The following is a 22,306-nucleotide window of genomic DNA, read 5'->3' as shown; positions in this document are numbered from 1 at the left end:
TATTGTAAATTTGTGCTATAGTAAATTTATTAAATATAAAATAATTTTAAACAATAAAATACATGTCTATCTATTGGGGAGAGTAAATGCTGTGCACATGTATGTTAGAACAAGCAAAGCATTTAATGGCCAAACTAATGCAAATGCAGAATTATTCAAATAGATTGTTAAAAGAATTTCTCAGCAAAAATCTGTACAGGATATTATAGGGTTCTGGGCAGATTTGGGTCTCATTTTAGTCTGCCTTTATTTGGAGCAACTCTTCTGTAAAGAGGTTCCAAATTGCATAAAAAGACAATTTGGAGAACAGTTATTGAGAACATAAATGTAGGTTAAATAAAAAATAATTTTATGCAATATTTCTATTTTACTATTCGTTAGAATGGGTTGCTGCTTGAAGACCCCGTATCTGAAGTCAAACTCCTCTTACTTGTTTTATGGATTTTTTCCCAATCTTTTATAGATCATTTTCTTTTTATCAAATGGTCTGCAGCACTCTTTCTAATTCCTGATACCTTGTTTCTTTTACAAATATTGAAGGCTAAACTCTTTCACTTTTCAAGTGGGCAGCTGGGAGGATCTCTTGTGCTTCTGTTAAGATGAGCTTCCTTCCTTTTGTTTGAGATAAAGACATGCATACTGAGGAAATCTGCTGTTTGTGTGACATGCACCCGACATTTGGAGTTTTCTGAAGGCAATTATACTATATTAATTCTTATATTATTTGCTAACAATTCTGTTATTTATTATTGTTATTGGAAAAAGTAAGTCTGCATTTTTGTTTTGTTTTGCATAAGTACATCAATCTTATCAAAAAATATAAACAATGAGGAATAGGAAGAAGAAATCATTAGAGATTGAAATGATGGGACTCTATTAATCCAGTGGTGGACTCTTAACCTATTTTTTGTTTTTTGAGAGTACAAGTTATAGCATTCAGGTTATTCTTACAAGATTAAAAATATTAATTATATAGTAGAAGTGTTCATGAACTATTTGGTATAAAATTGAGCTAAGTTATAATGAAAATGCATAAATACTTAAAAGCAAAAAAAGTAAAGGTAAAGGTTTCCCCTGTCCAGTTGTGTCTATCTCCATCTAAGGACTCTTAAATTCATCTCCATCTCTTAGCTGAGGGAGCCAGCATCATCCGAAGACATTTCCATTGTCATGTGACCAGCATGACTATATACTCAGGCGCCCGGAACATTGTTACCTTCCCATTGAAGTGGTACCTACTTCATGTTATCTACTCACATTTGCATGCTTTCAAACTGCTAGGTGGGCAGGAACTGGGGCAAGTAATGGGAGTTCATCCCATTGCAGGGGGTTGGGTCTTGAACCTGGGCTGTCAGCTTTGCAACTGACAAGTTCAGTGTCTTTCCAGCTGACAAGCTCAGTGTCTTTAACTGCTGAGCCACCACGGCCCTACAAGCAAATTAATAAATAAATGCCTATTATAAATTTTTCATTGTTAATAATTTAATATTTCTGCTTTTGTTCTGATATAAATTATCACATCTTTTGAAACTACAGCCGCCAAAATAATTGTGAACCCACAATTAATGGATGATGACAGTAGGGCAGATTAGCAGAGAAGTAGCATAGATGAGTCATTACAAGTCCATAAAACTTACCTTAGATAATAAATATAATAGAATCAAGTATTAGGAGGAACTTGAAATTTTCCCTACTTGGATGAATCTTGATCATTTAATAGATGACTGATGAAATTTAAGAGATAAAGACCCTCTGACTTAAGACATGTTATCAGAGCTATGTGTGATAATACATGAAGCAAACTGACACCCACCATGAAGATGAGGCACGACCACGAATGCGAAGCCAAACAATAGCAATGCTCACCACCTCACATCCTCCTGCAACTCAGATTAACCTGAGTACAACAAAGCCCCCACCCAAACAGAACACTCCTCCAACCAATCAGAGCACAGCCAACCCCCCCATCCAATCAGAGCACAGCCAAGCTCCTAACCAATCAAAACACACCTCCATCCAATCAGAACACAGTCAAGCTCTCATCCAATCAGTTAAAAGGAAGAAACAGCTACGATCACACATTGCTCCTAGAAGCACGAAGCCGAAAACACCAGCCTGAAGATGACGAATGAGACTTCGTCGAAATGTCGCCAAGACACTTCCAATTTGACGCGGGAGAAAACCCGAATAACCAAAGACCTACATACATACATACAGACATACATACATACAGACATACATACATACATATGCGAATCCTGGGCATTATGCTAACAAATAAAAGAAAAAAAGAAAAAACGAACACCAGGATATAATAAACCAGCCTGTGGTTAAGAAGAGTCACTAAGCTTTTGTCCGGCCAAAAAACTGCCGGCGTCATCCGAGTTAGAATAGTGGGAAATTGGGAAGGGAGCATATAGCCTCCTGCCTCTGCGCCCGGCTGCTTGAGCGCGTCATCAGCCCGTTGTTTGTGTTAATCCGTATTGCACAGAGTTGTTCCGCATCAGGCAAACTGTTTTTGACTCCACTGGTTGTTTTACGATCCTCAAGTGCTCTTTTAGAGTGTGTGCAAACACTTGGAGGGCAGCTGTCAATCTGTCCCTGTGCCCAGTCCCCCTCCCTCCCAGGGCCATTATCCTCCCCCACCCCTAAGGCCCTTGTCATAATTCCTCCGCCCCAGTCATGCAACAAGCAGCTGTTCCGGCATTCCTTCCCCCTCCCTCCCCCTCTTCCAGATCGCCTTAGCGCTTCCGTCCCTGGCTTAGGACCATTTGGTCCATCATCTCGGTCCATGGGAGTTGTAGTCGTCCCATCTATAGAGCCATCGTCCCAATTATGTAAAACGCTGTCATCTTCTTCCTTAGAGATCGTGCCTGTCTCATCCATCATTCTACCACCCCAATCCTGCCAAGGAAGAGTTAAGTGTCTTCTCAGCAGGCCGTGGTGCTGTTTTTCCCATCTCCTAAGCGTCTGGTAGGTCGGCAAAAGATCTATATGCCCGGTTGATGGAATTTTTATTAGAGAGCCAGGCTTCCTTGAGTAGGCGGCCACCCTTGGTAGTCTCATGAGCTATAAACTCTGTTAGCTAGATCGAAAGTGTGGCCAGAGCTGGACATATGGGCCCACACTTGTGAGCGTTGCTCTTGCCTTCTAATAGCCAGTTCATGTTCATGAACTCTGGTCCTATAATACACACACACACACACACACACACAAACACACACACAAAGGAATAATAAGACAAAAATCTGATTTAAAATACGATAATAAAAGTTAACAGAACAATGAATAAAGGAGAGAAGGACAAAGAGGACTGGATCACCAAAAGAATTTAAACTTCAGAGTTATGACTCCAATTTGTGTAATATGATACTTTTTCCAAAGTGGGTGTAAAGAAAGCAATAGCTTGAGTCAGTAACCTTCTGAGTCCGAAGTTATGTACTGGGGGTAGGGAGGGTTTAGGAATGTAAAATATGTTTATTTACTGTGCTTCTTGATATTTTAGTAGAATGTGCTTTTTGAAGTGAGTTTCAAAGCCACTCTGCTCCTTTCTAGCACTTTTTGCTCAAGTGACATAAAAAACTTTAGCTAGAGCATAAATAATGGAAAATTAGTTAAGGACGGCCGAAACTAAAGGATATGTTTTTATTAGTATCATTGTTATTTACAGATGAAATATCTACTATTAAAATCTCTTAGCTATCTTTTCTGAGATGGCTACTCAATTTTTTATTTATAATTTATTAAATTAATTTATTATTTATCACATTTCTGTGATTTTTTTAATGAGGGAATTAAGGGGAATAAGATTTCAAAATACGGTGTTTTAAGTTTTCTGAACAAACATAATTCTGAATTCATAAGATTATTATTGGGATGGATTGAAGAAAGAAGGAAAGCAGGCAAAGAATCTGTATAGTTCTTGAGAGAAAATAATGTATGAGAAGAATGGACGTCACTTCTTTTAATTAGCAAATACAAGAAGACAATTTTTCTGGAAGAAAACCATTTCCTGAACCTTGTGAGTTTGTACTTCAGAGTTGCCATTCGGTTATCCTCATGCAGTTTTCTTCCCAGCGGTAAGAACCATGGCTGGTGTGAGACTTCGGGGACTAACATCTTCCAAACTCTATCAACGCCGACAAGAGCGCCTGAGTGGCACAGTGTCACTATTGAATGATGAGAAAGCGAGGGCAACTGGAATATTGGGGTAGGTTATTTGGATACCTCCTCAGATTAACAGTTGCTGATATACTTAGAATGTTTGCTCTGACATACTTTGAAGCAGAAAGCAAGGAAAAACAGGTTTTGATCCCCCCCCACCCTCCCACCCCCCCCACCCCGTGCATGAAGGAAGTGCTGCTTTGGCTCTGATAACATCAGTTCTGTATAAAAACAGGAAACCTGCTATTGAAACCTTCATCACTTGAAGTTAAAATAGGTTAGTGTAACTAGCACTGTATAAATAAACTTAAAAGATATCTCTTAGCTTACTTAGCAACAAGAATCAGTTTATATTTTTCCCTTGCAAAATAAGTTTATAATATTAATACTTTGTTTAACTTTTGTGTTCAGCATGCATGATCATACTGCAAAGAAACAGGAATTTTAATCCATTAAAGCAGGGCAAAATTTCCATATTTTCTGTCTTTAAAATATATGAAAAACTCCCTTATAAAAATCTGATGATCTTTAGAAATTCTTTAGTTTTTAAAAAATATATTATTCTTTATTCAGACAAATATGTTTCATTTCTCCTTAATGGATAATTTGATGCATAGTGAGGCATGTATAACCATTGGCAAAACAGCAGTTTACTGCACAAAAGTGTAATATGCTGGTTAAAATGTGTATATTTTAATGGTTTTTTAACACATGTGAAACCACTAGATGAGGTCATTAGGAGTTTGGGTGATGGTTGTTACCAGTATGCTAAATCTATTCTTACATTTTTTTTTTTCTTAAGGAAATGGGGTGATCTTCCAGACGAAGTATAGCTGTCAGTTTAACACTTTAACTTAGCGTGCCTGGCTGAGGAATTCTGGGAGTTGAAGTCCACAAGTCATAAAAGGGCCAGGTTTGAAAACCCCTGCTCTATACAATCCCCAGTATTAAAAATAATCAGAGACATCTGTCTTGGATGCCTCCAGATTACTTAGTGATGGTTTAGGAATAGACTTTTCTGTCATTGCTCCTGAATTATAGAAAGCAGTCCATATAGGTGTCAAGCATCTATTCCCTTAAGAGGGTTTCAAGGAAGCTATATATCCCTGTTTCCAATCTTTTTAAATGATTTAAATAGTTTTACATTTTAATTTGACTTTTATCTTTTTATTATTTTTATTACGTTTACAGTATTTTCCTTTAAATTTGGTTTGGTTTAAATTTGGTTTGGTTTAATTTAAATTTTGATATAACTTTGGTCCAGAGGGATTTGATGGATTGGAATTATAGTCTAATACAGGGCTTTTCAACCTTTTTACCGATTGTACCACTTTTAGGATATGGCAATATTAGAGTACCAACTAGCAAGGTGTCAAAAACTTGACCAAAAAAAAAAAAACTGTTCAAAGTTGCAATTGCACTGAAATGACTTATGACCATTTTTCACACTTATGACCATTGCAGCATGCCCAGGATCATGTGATTTATATTTGGATGCTTGGCAACTGATTCATATTTATAATGGTCACAGTGTTCCAGGGTCATGTGATCCCCTTCTGCAACCTTTTGACAAGCAAAGTCAATGGCAGAGCTGCTGGTGGCCAAGTGCTAAGGTGGGACTTCCTTTCCTCCCTCCCTTTCCTGCCTCCCTTTTTCTCATTCCCATCTCCTTCTGAAGGGAGAATTTGAACCCCCCCCCCTTATATTTTCCCTCTTCCATATATTGATCAAACAAGGAAAGGCCTCCAGAGACAGAAAAGACAAGCTGCTGAGTGAACTAGATTAAAAAGGCACATTCCCCTTTAAGAATTAGCTACTGGCTAGAAAGGAAAGTAAGGAGCGCAGCCGGCACTTAAGAAAAAATAATGTAAGTACTGGCTGCCGGCTAAGGCAACCTCCCCAAATGGCTCCATTCATAAGTAAAGGAATGCTACAGGCAAAATCCATTCAGGAGAAAAATACTTCAAAATCCCTTGCAGCAAAACTTACAGCTAACAACAGCAGAGCAATAGAAGCTAACACGAGAAATAGCCAAATAGAAATTGCCAAACAGTCCTTAAGAACACAAAGCTCTCATTGCACAAATCCCAGAACTTCAAAGTCACAAAAGCACATAAGAATCCTTCCACTCTCCATCTCCTTCCCTCCATACCTCACCTCCAGCCACTGCTGCCTTTTTTCATTCCTCTTGGAAGGCAACCCCTCCCCAGCTGCATTTGTTGCCTGTTTGCTGCTGCCAACACAGGTGGCTACTACAGCAGTTGTAAATCGGCTCATGACCAGCCTGCTTTATCTCCTCTCCCCCCCTCCCCCTCCTTTTTCTTCTTCCCCTTGGTGCACCTGACTCTGCCTTCTCCTAAGGCTGCTGCTTTTTCTCTCTCTCCCTCTACTGCCCAAACTGCCTCCTTTTATAGGCTCTCCTGTCTCCTCCCCCTCCTCCTTTCTCAAGGGGGAGGGTGAGCCAGAAGTGAGCCTGGGGCCTTTGTAGCTCCAGAGGACTCTCTCACCGTAAGTCCTTGCCTGTGCTGGCTCTTTCCCTCCCCCACTACACTTGGCTAGGCAGGGCTGCGTACCACCTGCCACTCATTAATGTACCACAAGTGGTACGCGTACCACCTGTTGAAAAGCCCTGGTCTAATACATAGCATATCCCTAAAAGGAGCTCATATAACAAAATGTTACATCAGTATGACTTTAGGGAAATAAAATGTTGCCTGATCCATCTCATTATACAAGAATTTAAAAAAACCTATGCTTACTAGGTACCTGTAGAAGAGCATTAGCTTTCTTGGTTTCTGGTCATTGACCTCTTGGCATGGTAACAATCTGGCCATATGTATAGCATAAACAAATCTACTTCCTCCCATCAAAGATCAGCTTGCTGAATTCTGAACCAGTTGCAGCCTATCAATCATCTTCAAGGCAGCCTCAAGGAAAGTTCAAGTTAAGATGTAAATGATAAGAAACTATTATCCTCAAAGGGTTACGACTAGGTTCTCCTAACCTAGTTACATTCAAGGTAAGTTATATAGTGATTTTCATTCTTTCAGTGACCATGAAATCATCTTACCCAGAACCTGGAATCATCTCTGAGATGGTCTGTGATTGTCCTCACTACAGTTGCTGAAAAGTCTGAGCCAATCAGTACTTCCTCCAGCTTGAAGGATTGGGAAGAAAGCAATGAATCTCTCTAGTACTCCATTTCTCCCACACAGAGTTTCTCCACAGCATCCCTCTACACAGGCCGGATGCATCATGCCAAAACCACGCCCACCCCATTATCGGCAATGGGAATAAAGTCGCAATATATCATGACATGTCACATGACATCGCAAGTTTGACACCCACGCTCTAACTAAACAGTTGGCCTGGTTGCTTTTCATACATCTGCTATGTTGTGTAGTCCTTTGGCTGGAAAATGCTAATTGGGCTGATAATCTGTGAAATGATATGAAACAGCTATATTGCAGTTTTCAGAGGTCCTCATTTTCTGGCCTTTGACCTTGTCTGTATAGATTAAAGGTATATATTGCAGATCAAGCTGAAAAAACCTACTTTCTGCCATATATTACTTGTAGCCTAGAATATACTATAAGGCAGTCAGGTTTGTAGTGCAGAAATGCTGGGTTTGTTTTTTAAACTCAAAAAGTAAAAATTGGACTGCCTCTACATTTGCTGCAAAAGCTTCAGGTAGAATCAAATTACCAAGACAATGTATATATGTACGAAGAATGTATATTTAGATATTTTTCCAATTTCATTTTTTTTATAACACAAGTTTTATTGATTTTTTTATTTTTACAACAAGGTGCTTGAGAAACAACGTGGTGATGGGATAATCAATCATCCAAAAACAAAATAATACATATATAATTCAGATTAAATCATTAGAAACTCCCTCTCTATTTCCCTCAAATAATATAATATATTCAAATTAATGTATTTTTCAATAAAATTCAATCAGTCAGAACAATCATCAATAAGATTTCATCTGTATAAATCCAAATCCTGTTTTTAAGCTTTACTATTTACAATTACCATATTCCAATTTGGCTTTTAGATAAACATATTATTAACACTTCAGGTGTCCCTCCTTTCCCTTTTTCCTTAACATAATCCTTATCTCTAAAATACACATATTATTTCAACCATAACATTCTTATATTTTCTACAAGTATTCTATTTTTTAATCTAGTAACTCATTTATTAATACCATTTCTTTTATCAGAAATCCCTCTTATTCTCCTTCCATCACAAAATAGCTATCCTTCCTAAGAATAAGAATATTACTCTAAAAATATATTTCTACTCTATTTTAAATCTGTAATCTATCAATCTATATCTATAAAAACTTTTTTAACTCACTCAATAAAGTTTAAATCTGATCCAAATAATTGTTATATCCACAACAAGCATATTAATACAGAAAAAACATCTTCTTACTAAGTTCACATATTTGATTAATCTTTATTCAATCAAGATGTCTAAAGCCTTATTTACCCGTCAAGTAAAGTTTTAAATCACATTTTTAAATCTAACTCTGGCTTTCTTTCTGTGCCATTCCGGTTTCCATAATAGAGCTTCTATATCATCGAGTCTCAGTATTTGAGTGAGGGTACTTATCAATACTTCAATCTGGGCTGAGTTCTCTTTCCCTTCTCCCAATATCATCTGTATAGTGTCGACAGTTTGTTTCCGTGTTATAGTCACAAGTTGATTATCCACGATGTCACTATTCTCAGTAATTCATATCTGAGAGTCAGTTCCTGCTACTTTTAACACTGCAAGTGTCACAGTTAGAGTCGTTCTTTGATCTTCAAAATTCTCCATAAATTGTTTGCTCAGTGATTTGCTCAGTGATTTGTTCCTCTGTCTCTTTAAGTTGTGTATATTGCTGCATACAGGCCTCTCTAGAGTTAGTTCCTTGGCCTGTAGAGCAGCGGTTCTCAACCTTTGTGTGACGGCGAAGGCGCGCCGCGCATGCGCGGCACTGCCCCCTGAGGGGGAAAAATGGCGGATCGTGTTGTTTGGCGACCCCCGTAAAATGGTCGTTCAACCCCAAATGGGGTTGCGACCCATAGGTTGAGAACCGCTGCTGTAGAGTGATCCATTAGGATTTGAGATTCAATTTGTGGTTCAGAGATGTCATCTTTAACATTTCTCCAGGAATTCATATATACTGTTGCTTCCAAAATTGCTTCTAATATAAGTTCATAATCAAGCTGTGGATGAAATTCCTCCATTTCAGTGGTGAGAAAGTCTTTTACTTTTTTAGAGGAGGTTATATTTACTAACAGTCAACATATACAAACAGTCTGCACTTATCCACCTCTACAATTACTAGTAAGCAACTTCACCACCCAGCTGTTTCAAATCCTTTATCTTTTCACTTTTATCATCATTTGAAGGTCAAACCCAACCTCAAAAAACAGAGGAAATGTAGTTGCAATAATAGTTTTCGCCACAAGATGCCCTCAGTTAAGCTGTGAAATCTCTTTTCCTGCTTCCAATAAAGTTTTTTTTTCAAACAATAAAGATTTATCCCTTTAAAAAAATGAATAGGACAACAATATTCTCCAGCTTAAAAAATAGATATAATAATAAAGTTCTATGATAGGGCTTTTTCCAGGGCCCCAAAGTGACCAAAAATAAAAATAGTAAAAAGTTAACTTTTTTTTCCTTTTGTTAAAGCTCTTTTCCCAGATAGACAAAGGCAGCTCTTTCAAAGCAGGGAAATAGTTCCAGAAGGCTTTTAACAGGAGAGTAGTTAGGGCAAAGAGAGAGGGAAAGATCTCACCCGGATCATCCACGGTGGTTTCTTAACGCTTAAATGTTCTTTTGACTTTCGGCTGGTGTAGCTAAATGATCGGCCATGTTACTGGCCGATCTTTTCTCCGTCGATCCTAAGGAGTTGCCTGGGACCGCGGAAGGAGCTGCCGCCTCCCCCCGCGATTGACGACAGTCCTCATCGGTAGTTGCCCCTCCAGGGTGACTTTTCGACCCCATTAAGAGTCTACCAGCAGAGGGAAAACAGCCAGCGAAGAGAGGAGTCTTTCTGAGCGACTGCACATGACCAAAAGTCCCCGGATTGCTCATTTTTTTAATGAATGTTTGATATATTACATCTGCTTTAATATTTTACATGTTAGTATTATTTAAGATCTTAAGGTTTGTGGTGGTTATATTCTGCACTTAGATTTAATTAATTTTTATTATGTATTTATCCATATTCCAAGATACTTTAGAAATAGAACACTCAGCACTATCTATTAATTAACTGGCGTTTTCATTTATATAGTGTTAGTTGGATAGCCGTCTTTAACTTCAATAGAAGAGAATATATGTGGCCCGGTTGATTTGTGGAGTTCTTGGTACTCTCTGAGCTTGGCTATTTGCTTGTAGACATTTAATTACCCAATTAGGTAATATCAGTGTATGGTTTGCTGCCTGTTTGTATCCCATAGGTTGCCTTGTCAGTTTTGATGGTGATGTAGTATCCTCTTTGACTAGAATATTGTTTTTCCAGATTTTCCTGATTATTTGTCTGGTACTGATCCCTGCTTATATGAATGTTGACTGCTGGACTACTGAGTCAATAAACAGTTTCTAGTCTTTTTGTTTCTTTCTTACTATTTTTGTCTCTTTTGAAAGGTGTGTAAATGTGGTTAGCTCTGTGTGCCTATTGATGGTTGATTTATCTGAATGCCAAGATGAATTCTGAATTGCATAGCATTTTTGAATTTGGCTTAGTCTAAGATGCTAATAGTTTTCCAGTTGAAGTTATGATTGAGTCCATATGTTGTGAAATTAAGGAGTTTTTGATCATGTCTTCTAAAAGTTAGTTTGTGGATGTGCTCTGCTAGTTTTATTCCAGCTTGTCCTTGCATTTTATGTTGTAGATGACTCATGTTTTTTGTTCTTGGGTTACTGGGTCATTTTGGTTTGCTTAAGACAGGGGTGTCAAAGTGCCGGCCCGTGGGCCGGATGCATCATGCCGAAACCACGCCCACTCCATTGTCAGCAATGGAAAAAAGTTGCGATATATTGCGACACATCACGTGATGTTGCGAGTTTGACACCCCTGGCTTATTATTTCTGAGATGTTTTTGATACATTGTAGTGTAGCAGGTTCTGTGATTAGATACTTTTTGATAAAATTGTGTGGGTATCCATTTTGTTGGAAAATGTTTAACTCCTATCTTTAATTCCTAATGTCAGTTATGAAAGCTTGCTGCTGTTCTAATATAAGAAATCTTTAACTATTTGACATTTTTAGCCTTTTGCAAGTAGGTGACTATGTGGGATGGATGAGAAAATCCAGAAATGCTTGTAAGGTCAAAAGTAACATGTGGCATAATTATGGCTCTGACAAGATGCAGATCATGTTTTCCCTCATGGAAATTTAAACTTCTGTTTCTTGTAATCAATTAGCACTTAGTTTTTCACATAGTACTCATATAGAAATGACATTTGTGTCATGACAATCTCTAACTCTCATTTTTATTTATTAACGCTCTTCTGATATTTTGGCAGTTCTTGCTTTGAACAGTTAGCATAAAAGTTGAAAGCATTTCTATATACATATGCATATATTTCAGTCTTATTTTTTTTCTTTTTTATATATAATTTTTTTTAATTCTTTTTTAATTAAGCCTATATTCTGCTCTGGGAAGCTCAGGGGGGAGAAGGGGGGGTGTTTTGGGGGGGATGGGGGAGGGGATGTAAAAGTTGAAAGCATAGAAATATAGAAATTTTTTCCCAACTATTTGGGAAAAAATAGTTTATGAATTAACAAATTATTTATAAAAATAAAAAGGGAGGGTAAAAAATAAATTCAGATATCATGTAGAAAAGTTAATAAGTAGTCACCTTCACAAACAATAGAAAAACTGAGACATGAGTACCTAACCCAGTGCATTAATTGTAGAAAGCCTGTTTTATAATGTATAGGAAAGATAATGATTATACTTAGTTTTGCTAAAAATGGAGATGACAATATTCTAGCTATATTTATTTATTTATTAGCTTATATTCTATCTTTCACTCAGGATCAAAAAGATGCTCCTTCCTCTTATTTAGCCCAACAACATCGTTCCTGTGAGAGAATTCTAATGTAGGATTAAATGTAGGATATGTTTTCTGGCAGGCATCAAAAATTTGTGAAAATGTCTTAAGCATGTAAAATATTCTAAAGGAAAGCAGATCAAATACCTTTAATTTTGAGGTATTAATTGTCAGCAGAAAATCAGATTTCAAAAGTGAGGTTTATTTTTCCTAGATGTTCAGATGGCAAAAAGTACATTGTCACAGTTACATTTTGGGTACAAGCAATATCCTTTCTGAATCCTTTGGTCCTTCAAATGGTTATTTGTGCCTTGTGAACGTCAAGATTACTTAACTGCACTGTGTTAGATTAAAGAGAAAAACCTTTAAGAAGCTTTTTTTTGGTGCAAACTGTAATTCTTAGGCTGCAAAATTGTGCACAGTTATAGAAAAATAACCACAGCCTGTTTATATCAAAAGATCTGCACTGCTTGCTAAAGATTTTTGAGGCTTATTTCAGAATTTTTAAGCTCTGAAAGCACAGACCGTTTGAGCCAGTTTATCCTGTTACAAACCTGCCGGAAAACCTATTTAAAGGCACCATATGCAGAGACATCCTTGTTGAGCTTGTAGCAAAGAGCTGATTGGGTTGAAATATGTCCCTAAAAAAATTGATCTGAACTCTTTCTGTCTCATTGGACATCAAATAATAGCTGCACTCTAACTTCAGAGTGCAGTTGGAAGGAATACAATTTAGTTGTTATTTTGATTTATCTCAATTTTAATCAAAATCTACAGATTGCTTGGCAGATAGAGAAGAAAGGTAAAGATGGATGGTTTTTGATGCTTATAAAGGTGCCCCATTATTTAGCTTTGAATTCAGAAATTAAAGAGGTTCTGCTTAGAAGCCATTTGTCTGAATTTCATCCATGACCTTCTACAAATGTTTCTATGAAGTCTCCAGGAGCTGAACATAAATATGTGCTGAAAAAGCTTTACCTTGACCTATGCTGCTTTTTAAAAATAATTTAAAGGATATCCCTAATAGCTATTACCTCTTGGTTTAGTTTTTCTGTGACTTTTTGATAAAACATCATTTAAATCCTAATTTATTTATTATGATTGCTATAAATAATATTCTGTAGATGGCATAAAATAAGAGACCAGCAAATAGTTTACTTTCATTTGAGGGCCAGAAGACTATATCTTCAGATATAGCTCAGTAGATTGCTTTATAGTACAAGAGTCTGTGTGTTTATTAAAAGCCCAATTATGAGTTTACTTTCTATTAAGAATGAGAGTCAGATAAACTGTTAATTGAAGTGTATAATCACTAGCCTAGTATAGTTCTGCACCGGAGGCAAATTCCTTGTATGTCTAATCATATTTGGCTAAATAAAGCTACTCTACTCTACTCTACTCTACTCTACTCTACTCTACTCTACTCTACTCTACTCTACTCTACTCTATATAGGATCATTAAATATTTACCTTCTGATCATATTTATAATTGACACTTCAACTGTGCTTGAATATAAATCAAAGTATAAAAATGGAGTTTTATTTTTTATTAATGTAACTTAATTTAGTGGCTACACTTTGTATTTAGAAGAGGTATTTTTCATTTTTCTCTTTTGCTTCTCAGTAATATGTCAGATGCCCTTGCGAATGCTGTATGTGAACGTTGTCGAGCCCGTTTTGATCCCACCGAACGAATTGTAAACAGCAATGGAGAACTGTATCATGAAAACTGCTTTGTCTGTGCTCAGTGCTTTCGTCAGTTTCCAGATGGCCTCTTTTATGATGTGAGATTATTACACTTTTAATAGTTTAGAAAGTTACTTAGTTTTTTTCCTAATTCAGTGTTCCATTTCCCTTTTCTCCCCATATAATTTTTAATATCATCCAACTTTCAACAGGGTCTCACTTTCTTAGACAAGTAGCGAGAAGAGTTCAGCAGTCACCAGTTCAGGTACAATGTTAACCAGATTTCTTCAGCTTAGAATCTGGGACAAATATTGGAGTTAGAACTCAAAAAAATTCTAGTCAGTATAATTTAAGTCTATGCTAAATTATAGTTTAGAGCTACGTGTACTAGCTTGAAACCTTGTATTCCTTTCACATCCTCTAGTACATCTGCAAAGGTAATATTGGAAGCTTTCATTTCTTTGAGCATTAATTGAAGAGTACAAATCCAAACATTTAGAAAATGATTTTTTTTCTGGGATGTGTATAAACCAATGTCATAAACCAAGCATGAAAGTATACATGTTTCAGTTATCCATATTTAAGAGTAACCATAGTTTATCCAGCTTTAAACATACCAGTACACTGTAGTCCAGGGGTGTCAAACTGCCGGCCTGCGGGCAGACGCGTCATCCGGAAGCTGCGCCCACCCCATTGCCAGCAATGGCAAAACCGTCCCGATATGTTGTGCAATGTCATGTGACATCACAAGTTTGACATGTCTGCTGTAGTCAGTTAAAATTAGAAGCCATGATAGTGAAACAGAAGGAAGGGAAAACTAAAAACACTTTTTCTTAAAATAAAAATATTACAGGTCCAGTTGTGCCTCCCTTTGTTTTTTTTAATTGATTTGATTTAATAAAAATGCAGTGCCAAACAATATCAGAAGATCATGGGATATTATCTATTATACATTAAAAGTAAATCTCTTTATAATCAGTAAAAAAGGCACATTTAAAATCAGAGACTATAACTAGCAAAGTGAAATAAGAGTACTTTACAAAATATCTAATGAATGTTAAAATTATAATAAATGCATCGAAATGCTATTGTGCTTTGAAGGTGGGTTAATGTTTTGGAATGAACTTCCCAAAAGTAAGAATCAATAATGCAAGATCCCCCAGATATTAATGAGAAAATTCTATTGCTTTGTGTTCATACTTTCTACAGTTGTTTGTATGGTGAATGTTTTATAAAGATATGTTTTCCTGCATATCTCTTTCAGTTTGAAGGGAGAAAATATTGTGAGCATGACTTCCAGATGCTATTTGCACCATGCTGTGGGGAATGTGGTAAGTTTTCCACATAAATGATTCAAATCCTGGCTGTTCTATAACCATTAACTTATTAAGGGGAGGCAGTAGAGAGCAAATTAAGAAGACAGTATTGTCATTTTTTGATAACCCCACTGGTCATAGGTAAGAACAAAAGTCATACATGGAAAATTATACATTTTTTAAAGAAAATCCTGACATTCAGAACTTTATAGGGCAGTCTTTGTGGTTCAGTGAAATAGATATTAGTTCTATATCTAATAAACCTGGATTTGTCTCAGTGGCCTTGAGCGAGTTAGTCTTACTCTTTCTCATTACTGTAATAAAGCAGAGTACAAAATGCTTTCAAAACTTTTTGCTACCTAACAACTACTATGGAATGCTAAGGAGCAAGGAGTCTTCTGAATTGAAATAAGGTTATGAAGTGTGGTATTTCTGTTTCAAGGTGAATTCATCATTGGCCGAGTCATCAAAGCAATGAACAATAATTGGCATCCTGAATGCTTTTGTTGTGAACTCTGTGATGTGGTTCTTGCTGATTTGGGTTTTGTGAAGAACGCTGGCAGGTAAGAATAGATAGAACTATGTCTGTATTTTATATGTTAAATGTTAGCAGTTGATGAGATAGGCATAGAACAGGGATAGGCAACCTTGGCTCTTTTATGACTCGTGGATTTCAACTCCCAGAATTCTTGAGCCAGCTGTGCTGGCTCAGGAATTCTGGGAGTTGAAGTCCATGAGTCATAAAAGAGCCAAGGTTGCCTACCCCTGGCATAGAAGATAAATATGAAGTTGAATGCATTATATAAACTAGTGATAAGTTATGGAAAGGAAGGTATGTCTCCAAAAAGTCTGGAGAACGAATGCATTGGCAGCCATTTTCAAAATGGTAATTCTTTTAGACAAAATGTTAGAAAGTAGCTAAGCATTTGTATAAATACAGTTATATTAAGATAGACAATACTTACCAACAATGTTGTTGGATAGACAGAATTTTGTACCAATATAAACAAAATTACTTTATTCTCCTTTTGAATGTATTTCCAGTTATGTAAGAAATATAACAGTTTTTAAATATAAATTTCAAGTACAAATGAGACTATAAAGAATGTAAAAGTAAAAAAACAATAAATGGAAAAATTATTTGGAAAAACAAAAACAAAATAGAATAGCCTCAAAATATGTGCAGCAACTTTCAGTTTTCTAACCTATTCTTAGCATTTATATTATTTTCCTTAATGAAAATAATTATTGGAAATTAAATGTTTTATTTGTTTGTAAATTCTCTGAATCTATCTTTATGTTTTATATTTGTTCTATTATATTGGCTAAGGAAATTTACAATTTTTAAATTAAAAAGAATTTTTAGAAAAATTAAAGGCAGTCCTTGTGCCTTTCCTTTAGTAGATACTATGTATTTGTGGTCACAGCATACTTCAATTTAGAAAACAGTTAGAATTGAGCTGCTAAAAGGCAAATGGGAGGATTCTACATTGTTTCAGCTAAACATTTAGCTTGTATGTGCATATGTTATAAACATAATGGAAAACATCAAAACTTATAAGTTGCACAGTATAAAGTTGACTAGAATCTGATATGTAGAAAGGTAATAAGCATGATAGCACACACTTGTGATAGAACTGCAGTAAAGTTATATTGGCAAAGTCAAGCAGGTAGCTGTACAAGCGCAGTTGCTCCAGCTTCAGATAATCATTGTTCTAAGACACTATGGTAGATGCAGTCTACATTAAGTAGGGCTAAGTGCCCAGCTAGACTTACATCTTAAATTATTAAACTGAATTAAGTTAATGATTTGTAGCAAGCTGTCTAAGAATTCATTAACCCTATTCAGTCATATAAGAATCTGTACATAAAATGTGATTTGTGCATTCACTGCTATTGAAAATAGTATCTACAGCCAAAGCTATAATTAAAAGGAACATTTTGCTCAAATACGATGTTTGTAATTTATTCATCTTGAGGTATAGCAAAAAGAATCTGTAGCTTTTTGATTCTTTTTCAACTATGGTGGGGGAATTATAACGTTTGTTTAAAATTAAACCCCATATTCATAAACCTCTCAGAAGTTTGCATTGTAGATGTAAAGAGCCATGTGGTACAGTGGTTAGAATGCAATACTGCAGGCTACTTCTGCTGACTGCCGATTGCCAGCAATTCAGCAATTTGATTCTGACTGGCTCAGGGTCGACTCAGCCTTCCATCCTTCCGAGGTCGGTAAAATGAGGACCCAGATTGTTGGGGAAAATATGCTGATTCTGCAAACCACTTAGAGAGGACTGTAAAACACAGTGAACTGGTATATAAGTCTAAGACTCTAAGTACTATTGCTACGTACTATTGCTAAATGTTAAACAACTTTGGGGTGAATTCCTGTTATATTGTAGACTGCACAAAATACAATTTGGACAGCTCCTGAATATTACTAAAACTTCTCTATTCACTGTTTGAATATATTAAAAGGTCTATTCTTTCATCATCTATGAAAATTTATTTTCTGGTGAAGTTACTAAACTTTTGTTCACTGAAATTTCAATTTATATCCTAATGTAATTATTACTTGCTACTATTTGCTATGCAAAAATTATCACAAGATTCATAATTTCACCCAACCTGATCTGATTCCTGAAATGATGATAAGGTAAAGCTGCCTCTTAATTTTCTGTAGAACCAGATTATGCTTATGAAAAATCTATTGGTGATATTTCTACTGACAGTAACACTCAAAAGAGTATTCCAGGAAATCAAAAGAACTATATTTCCTGATAGTACCTGTAACTCTTATCTTTGTAATTCTCCTCACCCACCCATCCCCCAAAACCCTTAAAAATGCTAGGTAGAAGGCAAAAAAAAGGAAGATACTATCCATCCTGGCCAACGGAATAGAGTGCTTTGGAAATAGCACCATTTACCACCTCAGTCCCCCTTTCCAATTAGGATTGTTGTATATACTGTTGTTTCCTTAACAATTAAATATTAGATCTTGTGTTTTTATAGAAAAGCTGTTCTGCTTTCTAGGAGATCAAGCCGTGCTGGGCAGCAAACGTTTGTTAAGGAAGTATTTTATTTTGGGGTATTTACAGTTCAGATTTAGCACTTAAAGAGCTGTCATTTGTTTTCCCATCATAACTTGAAGGTAATCTTGCAACTCTTTTGCCACAAAACAAATCACACAAGGCCTCTTGAAATTTTTCAGCAACAAAAAAATACATGATCGGATCTAGGGCACCATTTAAGCTGGTGAGGCATGAAGTAATGCGATTGCCAAGTGCCAGGATCCTCTGCGTTGCACAAGAAGTTTTTACACCATCATAACTGAGGATATAAATATAGCGGTTGACATGATAGGGCACAAAGCAGACCAAGAAGATCATAAGAACCATGATTATCATTTTGATGGCTTTTTCCTTTAGATGATTTTCAATGCGGTGCCTCTTCAGACTTTGTATGATCAGTAAATAGCAGGTTATTGTAGTAAAAAATGGAAAAGTGAATGCAACAGCCAGTGATACAAGAGCATGGCGTGATGCTTTCTCTCTGTAGAGTTGGAGGCAGATGGTGGTATTATTCATCTCAACTGTCTGCACACTGATCAAAAGAGGTGCCATGGCCACGGCAACTATAACCCACAGGAAGGCACAGGTCAAATGAGCATAGAGTGACCTCCGGAGCTTGAGGGACTTCACAGGATGCACGATAGCTAAGAAGCGATCTATGCTGATGCACATGAGGAAGTAGATGCTTGCATACATGTTGAGGTAGAAAAGAAACCCTGTGAGTCGGCAAGGGAGCTCTCCAAATGGCCAGTGATTGCCTGAAAAGTGGTAGACCAACCGAGTTGGCAAAATGAGCACAAAAGATAGATCGGCTACAGCAAGATGCATCAGGAAAATGTTGGCAGGGGTATCTGATTTTTGGTCCCGAATGAAGAGCCAGAGTGCCAAAACATTGCCCAGAAAGGCTAGGATGAAGTCGAGAAGGTAGAAAATAGCAAAAAGGATGTTTTCCATGTGACTCTCTTTGCCACATTGCTCTGAATTTGACAGGGAAATGTTGAATAACAGGCCTGAGGAGTCTGCTTGGCTGTTCATTCCTCACAACTGGTCTTCAATCTGAACCTGAAATACCAAATAAACAAACATGGTCGAAAATATTACAATGCCAAGAAATCTGTGTTTTATTATTTATTATATGAACTAGCAACATTTGCTGTTTGTTTTCCTTGCTATTGGATGTTGATTAGGTTTTGTCTGATAACCCCATCGTCAGACTTTTGAAAAAGCCACCTCCAGATAATCAGGAGATCCTCTAGAATTAGATGCATAAACAAAAACATTATATATTGGCATATGAATCCTGGTTATTCTTTTTATAAACTATGCATGCAAATTAGGTATAATTCTGGGAGAGAATGTTCTACTTTTAAATTTTTCAGTTAGCCATATTTCAATTAATTGCTTACTTGTCATAAATACACAATTCTAATTATCCCTATATGTAACATGCAATATTATATTATGCTTGTGTGTGTGTGTGTGTGTGTGTGTGTGTGTGTGTGTGTACATTCAATTGCAGTTCCACAGAAGTGGTATATACTGTGCATTGCATGCATCATTTGTGTGATTTAAAGTGCGTTGTAGACAGATCTTTGCAAATAAAAGCGATATAAATACTGGAAAAGCTTCTGTTCCTATGGTTAATCTCATTCAAGTCTTTAGATATAATGAAAAGCATAGAAATCATATAAATGAAAAATTCAGCATTATTAGGATATAATTCTAATATTCTTGGAACATAAACACTTTATACCAATAGCAAGTATTAATTTTGCAACTTGACTACAGAGTATTCCAGATGCTTCAAAAAAAATATAAAATAAAGGATTTCCTCTACAGCAAAAAGGTAAATACTACATTATATCTTAATGAAGCTTAACAAACATTCCCAAGTTCCAGGCATGCAGCAGATTGTCTTTTGTTTGTATTCAATTCTCTAGTTTATTAAGGGAATCATAACTATTTGTCATAAAAAATACATTAGAAATCACAGCTACTTCTATTTTCTTAGAACAGCAAAGCTTTTCATTCTTCATCTAAAGTTATATTTTATGAGTATTATGAACATTAAAAAATAAACTTATATCATTTTGTTGTAACGGTGGTAATTCATTTATAAATGTAATATTTAATCACCAATCTCCACTATTATGTATATATTATACTATATGCTGTAATCTAGTAATATTAAGTAGAACACCCAACTGTGTTCTTAACATTATAGGCAACAATTCTTGAACAGTAATAATAGAAACCGTTCATTTGGAAACAACAATACAAGTTAGGAGATGCTCTATTTTCTAGGCTAATAAATGTTGTTGACCCTGATACCAAAGCTCTTACCTCTTGCAGTTTGCTTGCAGTTTGATCAAGTTGTGATGAAAACCTTTGAGCTCTTTATGACACCAGCAAATTTAGAAAAGAGAACACCGCTGTAAAAAGTTCCATCAGAGGTTGACTTTAGGAAATTCAGTGAAAAGGGAGCTGCACTATATAGACTTCTGCTAGGTGTGATTGTCCTTTATCATCTTGCACACAGAAGAGGGGGGAGATAAGATGCCTGTCGTGAAAGACTGTCTTAATTCCAGCTAAGCTGTTGGAGGAGGGAGTTACTAATTGTTATTGTATTTATGAATATTCCAATGTTTTCCCTGCTCATTAAAACCTCTCTCTTTGGACCTCTTTTACACTGTGCCTTTGGAGTCCTCTGGCTGCCTTAGAGATCTTGGAGAGTATTGCAGAAGGGGAGGGGAAATCTAGTGCTACAGACACAACAGGACATTTCAGAAAGGGATAATTCCATAAGGGTGGGAATGTGAGTGAGAAGGACGGCTACCATAGTAACGGCTTTGTGATTCTAGGACCTCCCTTTGCTTTGCACTGGACAAGGATCTATAGGATAGTAGACAGGGCTTCCAAATGAGCCGGGCTGCTAATGGTTTATCAGTGGAAAGGGCTGAAGGCCCCTTATTCAGTAAAATGGGAGGGTATTCTTCTTAGGACACTTGCAGTAGGGTCTCTATGTCTTGCCCTGTATAATTAGACTTCATTCCACAGAGAGGAATAAAATTGATGCCTTTATCCTGAGAGCAACACAGCTGCATACTCCCATTTATAAAGGGACGCTGTCTGCTTTCTTTCTGTGAACTGTAGCTCTTGTCTTAGTATCTTCAGCTTTGGGGAGGAAGAGCAGAGAAGACTTGTGAAGCAAGTGTGCTAATAACATTCCTTTCCACTTATGCTGACTGGGCTTTCTATTGGAGGATTGTAAGGAACACAAGATCCACAGTGGGCTCATGGAACTGAGATTTATTATTAGCTCCTTTCTATTGATAAGGACCTAGAGGCCAAATGACCTTGTTTGGATCTTTCAGGAAGCCTGGGAGACTGTGCCATTAATTTGAGTTGCTTGGCTCTTTTCGGTTTTTGCACAGTTTATCAATTAGCTTTTCATGTTATCTATGCATTCAGTCCCATAAATGAACAAAATAGAGCATGTTCTATATGGGGAAAATTGCAAAATTAAATGTAAATGCATTTGTGTGTACTTGTATATTTGAAATTTCCCGACTTTTTTAAAGCCATAAGTAGATAGAAAATCATACTGACATTTACCTAAACCATTTCAGTGTTGATGTCATTCATGCAATAACACACAAGTTCCAAACATGGTTTATTAATTAATGTTCTTATTAAGATTCAGAAGCTCTGAAGTCTAACAAGAAATTTGTTTGTAAATTACTGTTATTTAAATGATGTCTCTCAACATTTCTCTTTCCAACTGCATTTTAGACACCTTTGTCGGCCTTGCCACAATCGTGAGAAAGCCAAAGGCTTGGGCAAATATATTTGCCAGAAATGCCACTTGATAATTGATGAACAGCCTCTTATGTTCAGGAATGACTCCTATCATCCGGATCATTTCAGCTGCACCCACTGTGGGTATGTTGGCCATGTGCTAAGTTGTTATAAATCTCCTTTTACATAGTAAATTATTGAACTGAA

At 36.5% G+C, this 22,306-nt stretch overlaps 2 protein-coding genes across 2 annotated transcripts in view; one reads left to right on the top strand and one right to left on the bottom strand.

Moving 5' to 3' along the window:
- The window catches only part of LIMS2 (LIM zinc finger domain containing 2), a 35,979-nt gene that overhangs the window by 4,353 nt on the left and 9,320 nt on the right, over positions 1 to 22,306 (top strand). Inside the window, exons 3-6 of the mRNA XM_039347140.1 lie at positions 13,853 to 14,012; positions 15,179 to 15,245; positions 15,673 to 15,793; positions 22,094 to 22,243. Coding sequence (XP_039203074.1) covers positions 13,853 to 14,012; positions 15,179 to 15,245; positions 15,673 to 15,793; positions 22,094 to 22,243 — 498 coding nt within the window. The remainder of the gene's footprint in view (positions 1 to 13,852; positions 14,013 to 15,178; positions 15,246 to 15,672; positions 15,794 to 22,093; positions 22,244 to 22,306) is intronic.
- On the bottom strand, positions 15,845 to 22,087 carry GPR17 (G protein-coupled receptor 17). Its single transcript, XM_039347141.1, has 2 exons — positions 20,645 to 22,087; positions 15,845 to 19,363 (listed from the first exon to the last, which is right to left on the bottom strand). The coding sequence occupies exon 2, from the start codon at positions 19,334 to 19,336 to the stop codon at positions 18,323 to 18,325; it is 1,014 nt and encodes a 337-aa protein (XP_039203075.1). The 5' UTR covers positions 19,337 to 19,363; positions 20,645 to 22,087; the 3' UTR covers positions 15,845 to 18,322.

The sequence above is a fragment of the Crotalus tigris genome, unplaced genomic scaffold (assembly GCF_016545835.1).
Source record: "Crotalus tigris isolate CLP2741 ecotype Arizona unplaced genomic scaffold, ASM1654583v1 scf7180000018053.2689490, whole genome shotgun sequence".
Lineage (NCBI taxonomy): Eukaryota > Metazoa > Chordata > Lepidosauria > Squamata > Viperidae > Crotalus > Crotalus tigris.
The sequence above is the reverse complement of the archived record's forward strand: the minus strand, read 5'-3'. Positions and strand labels throughout refer to the sequence as shown.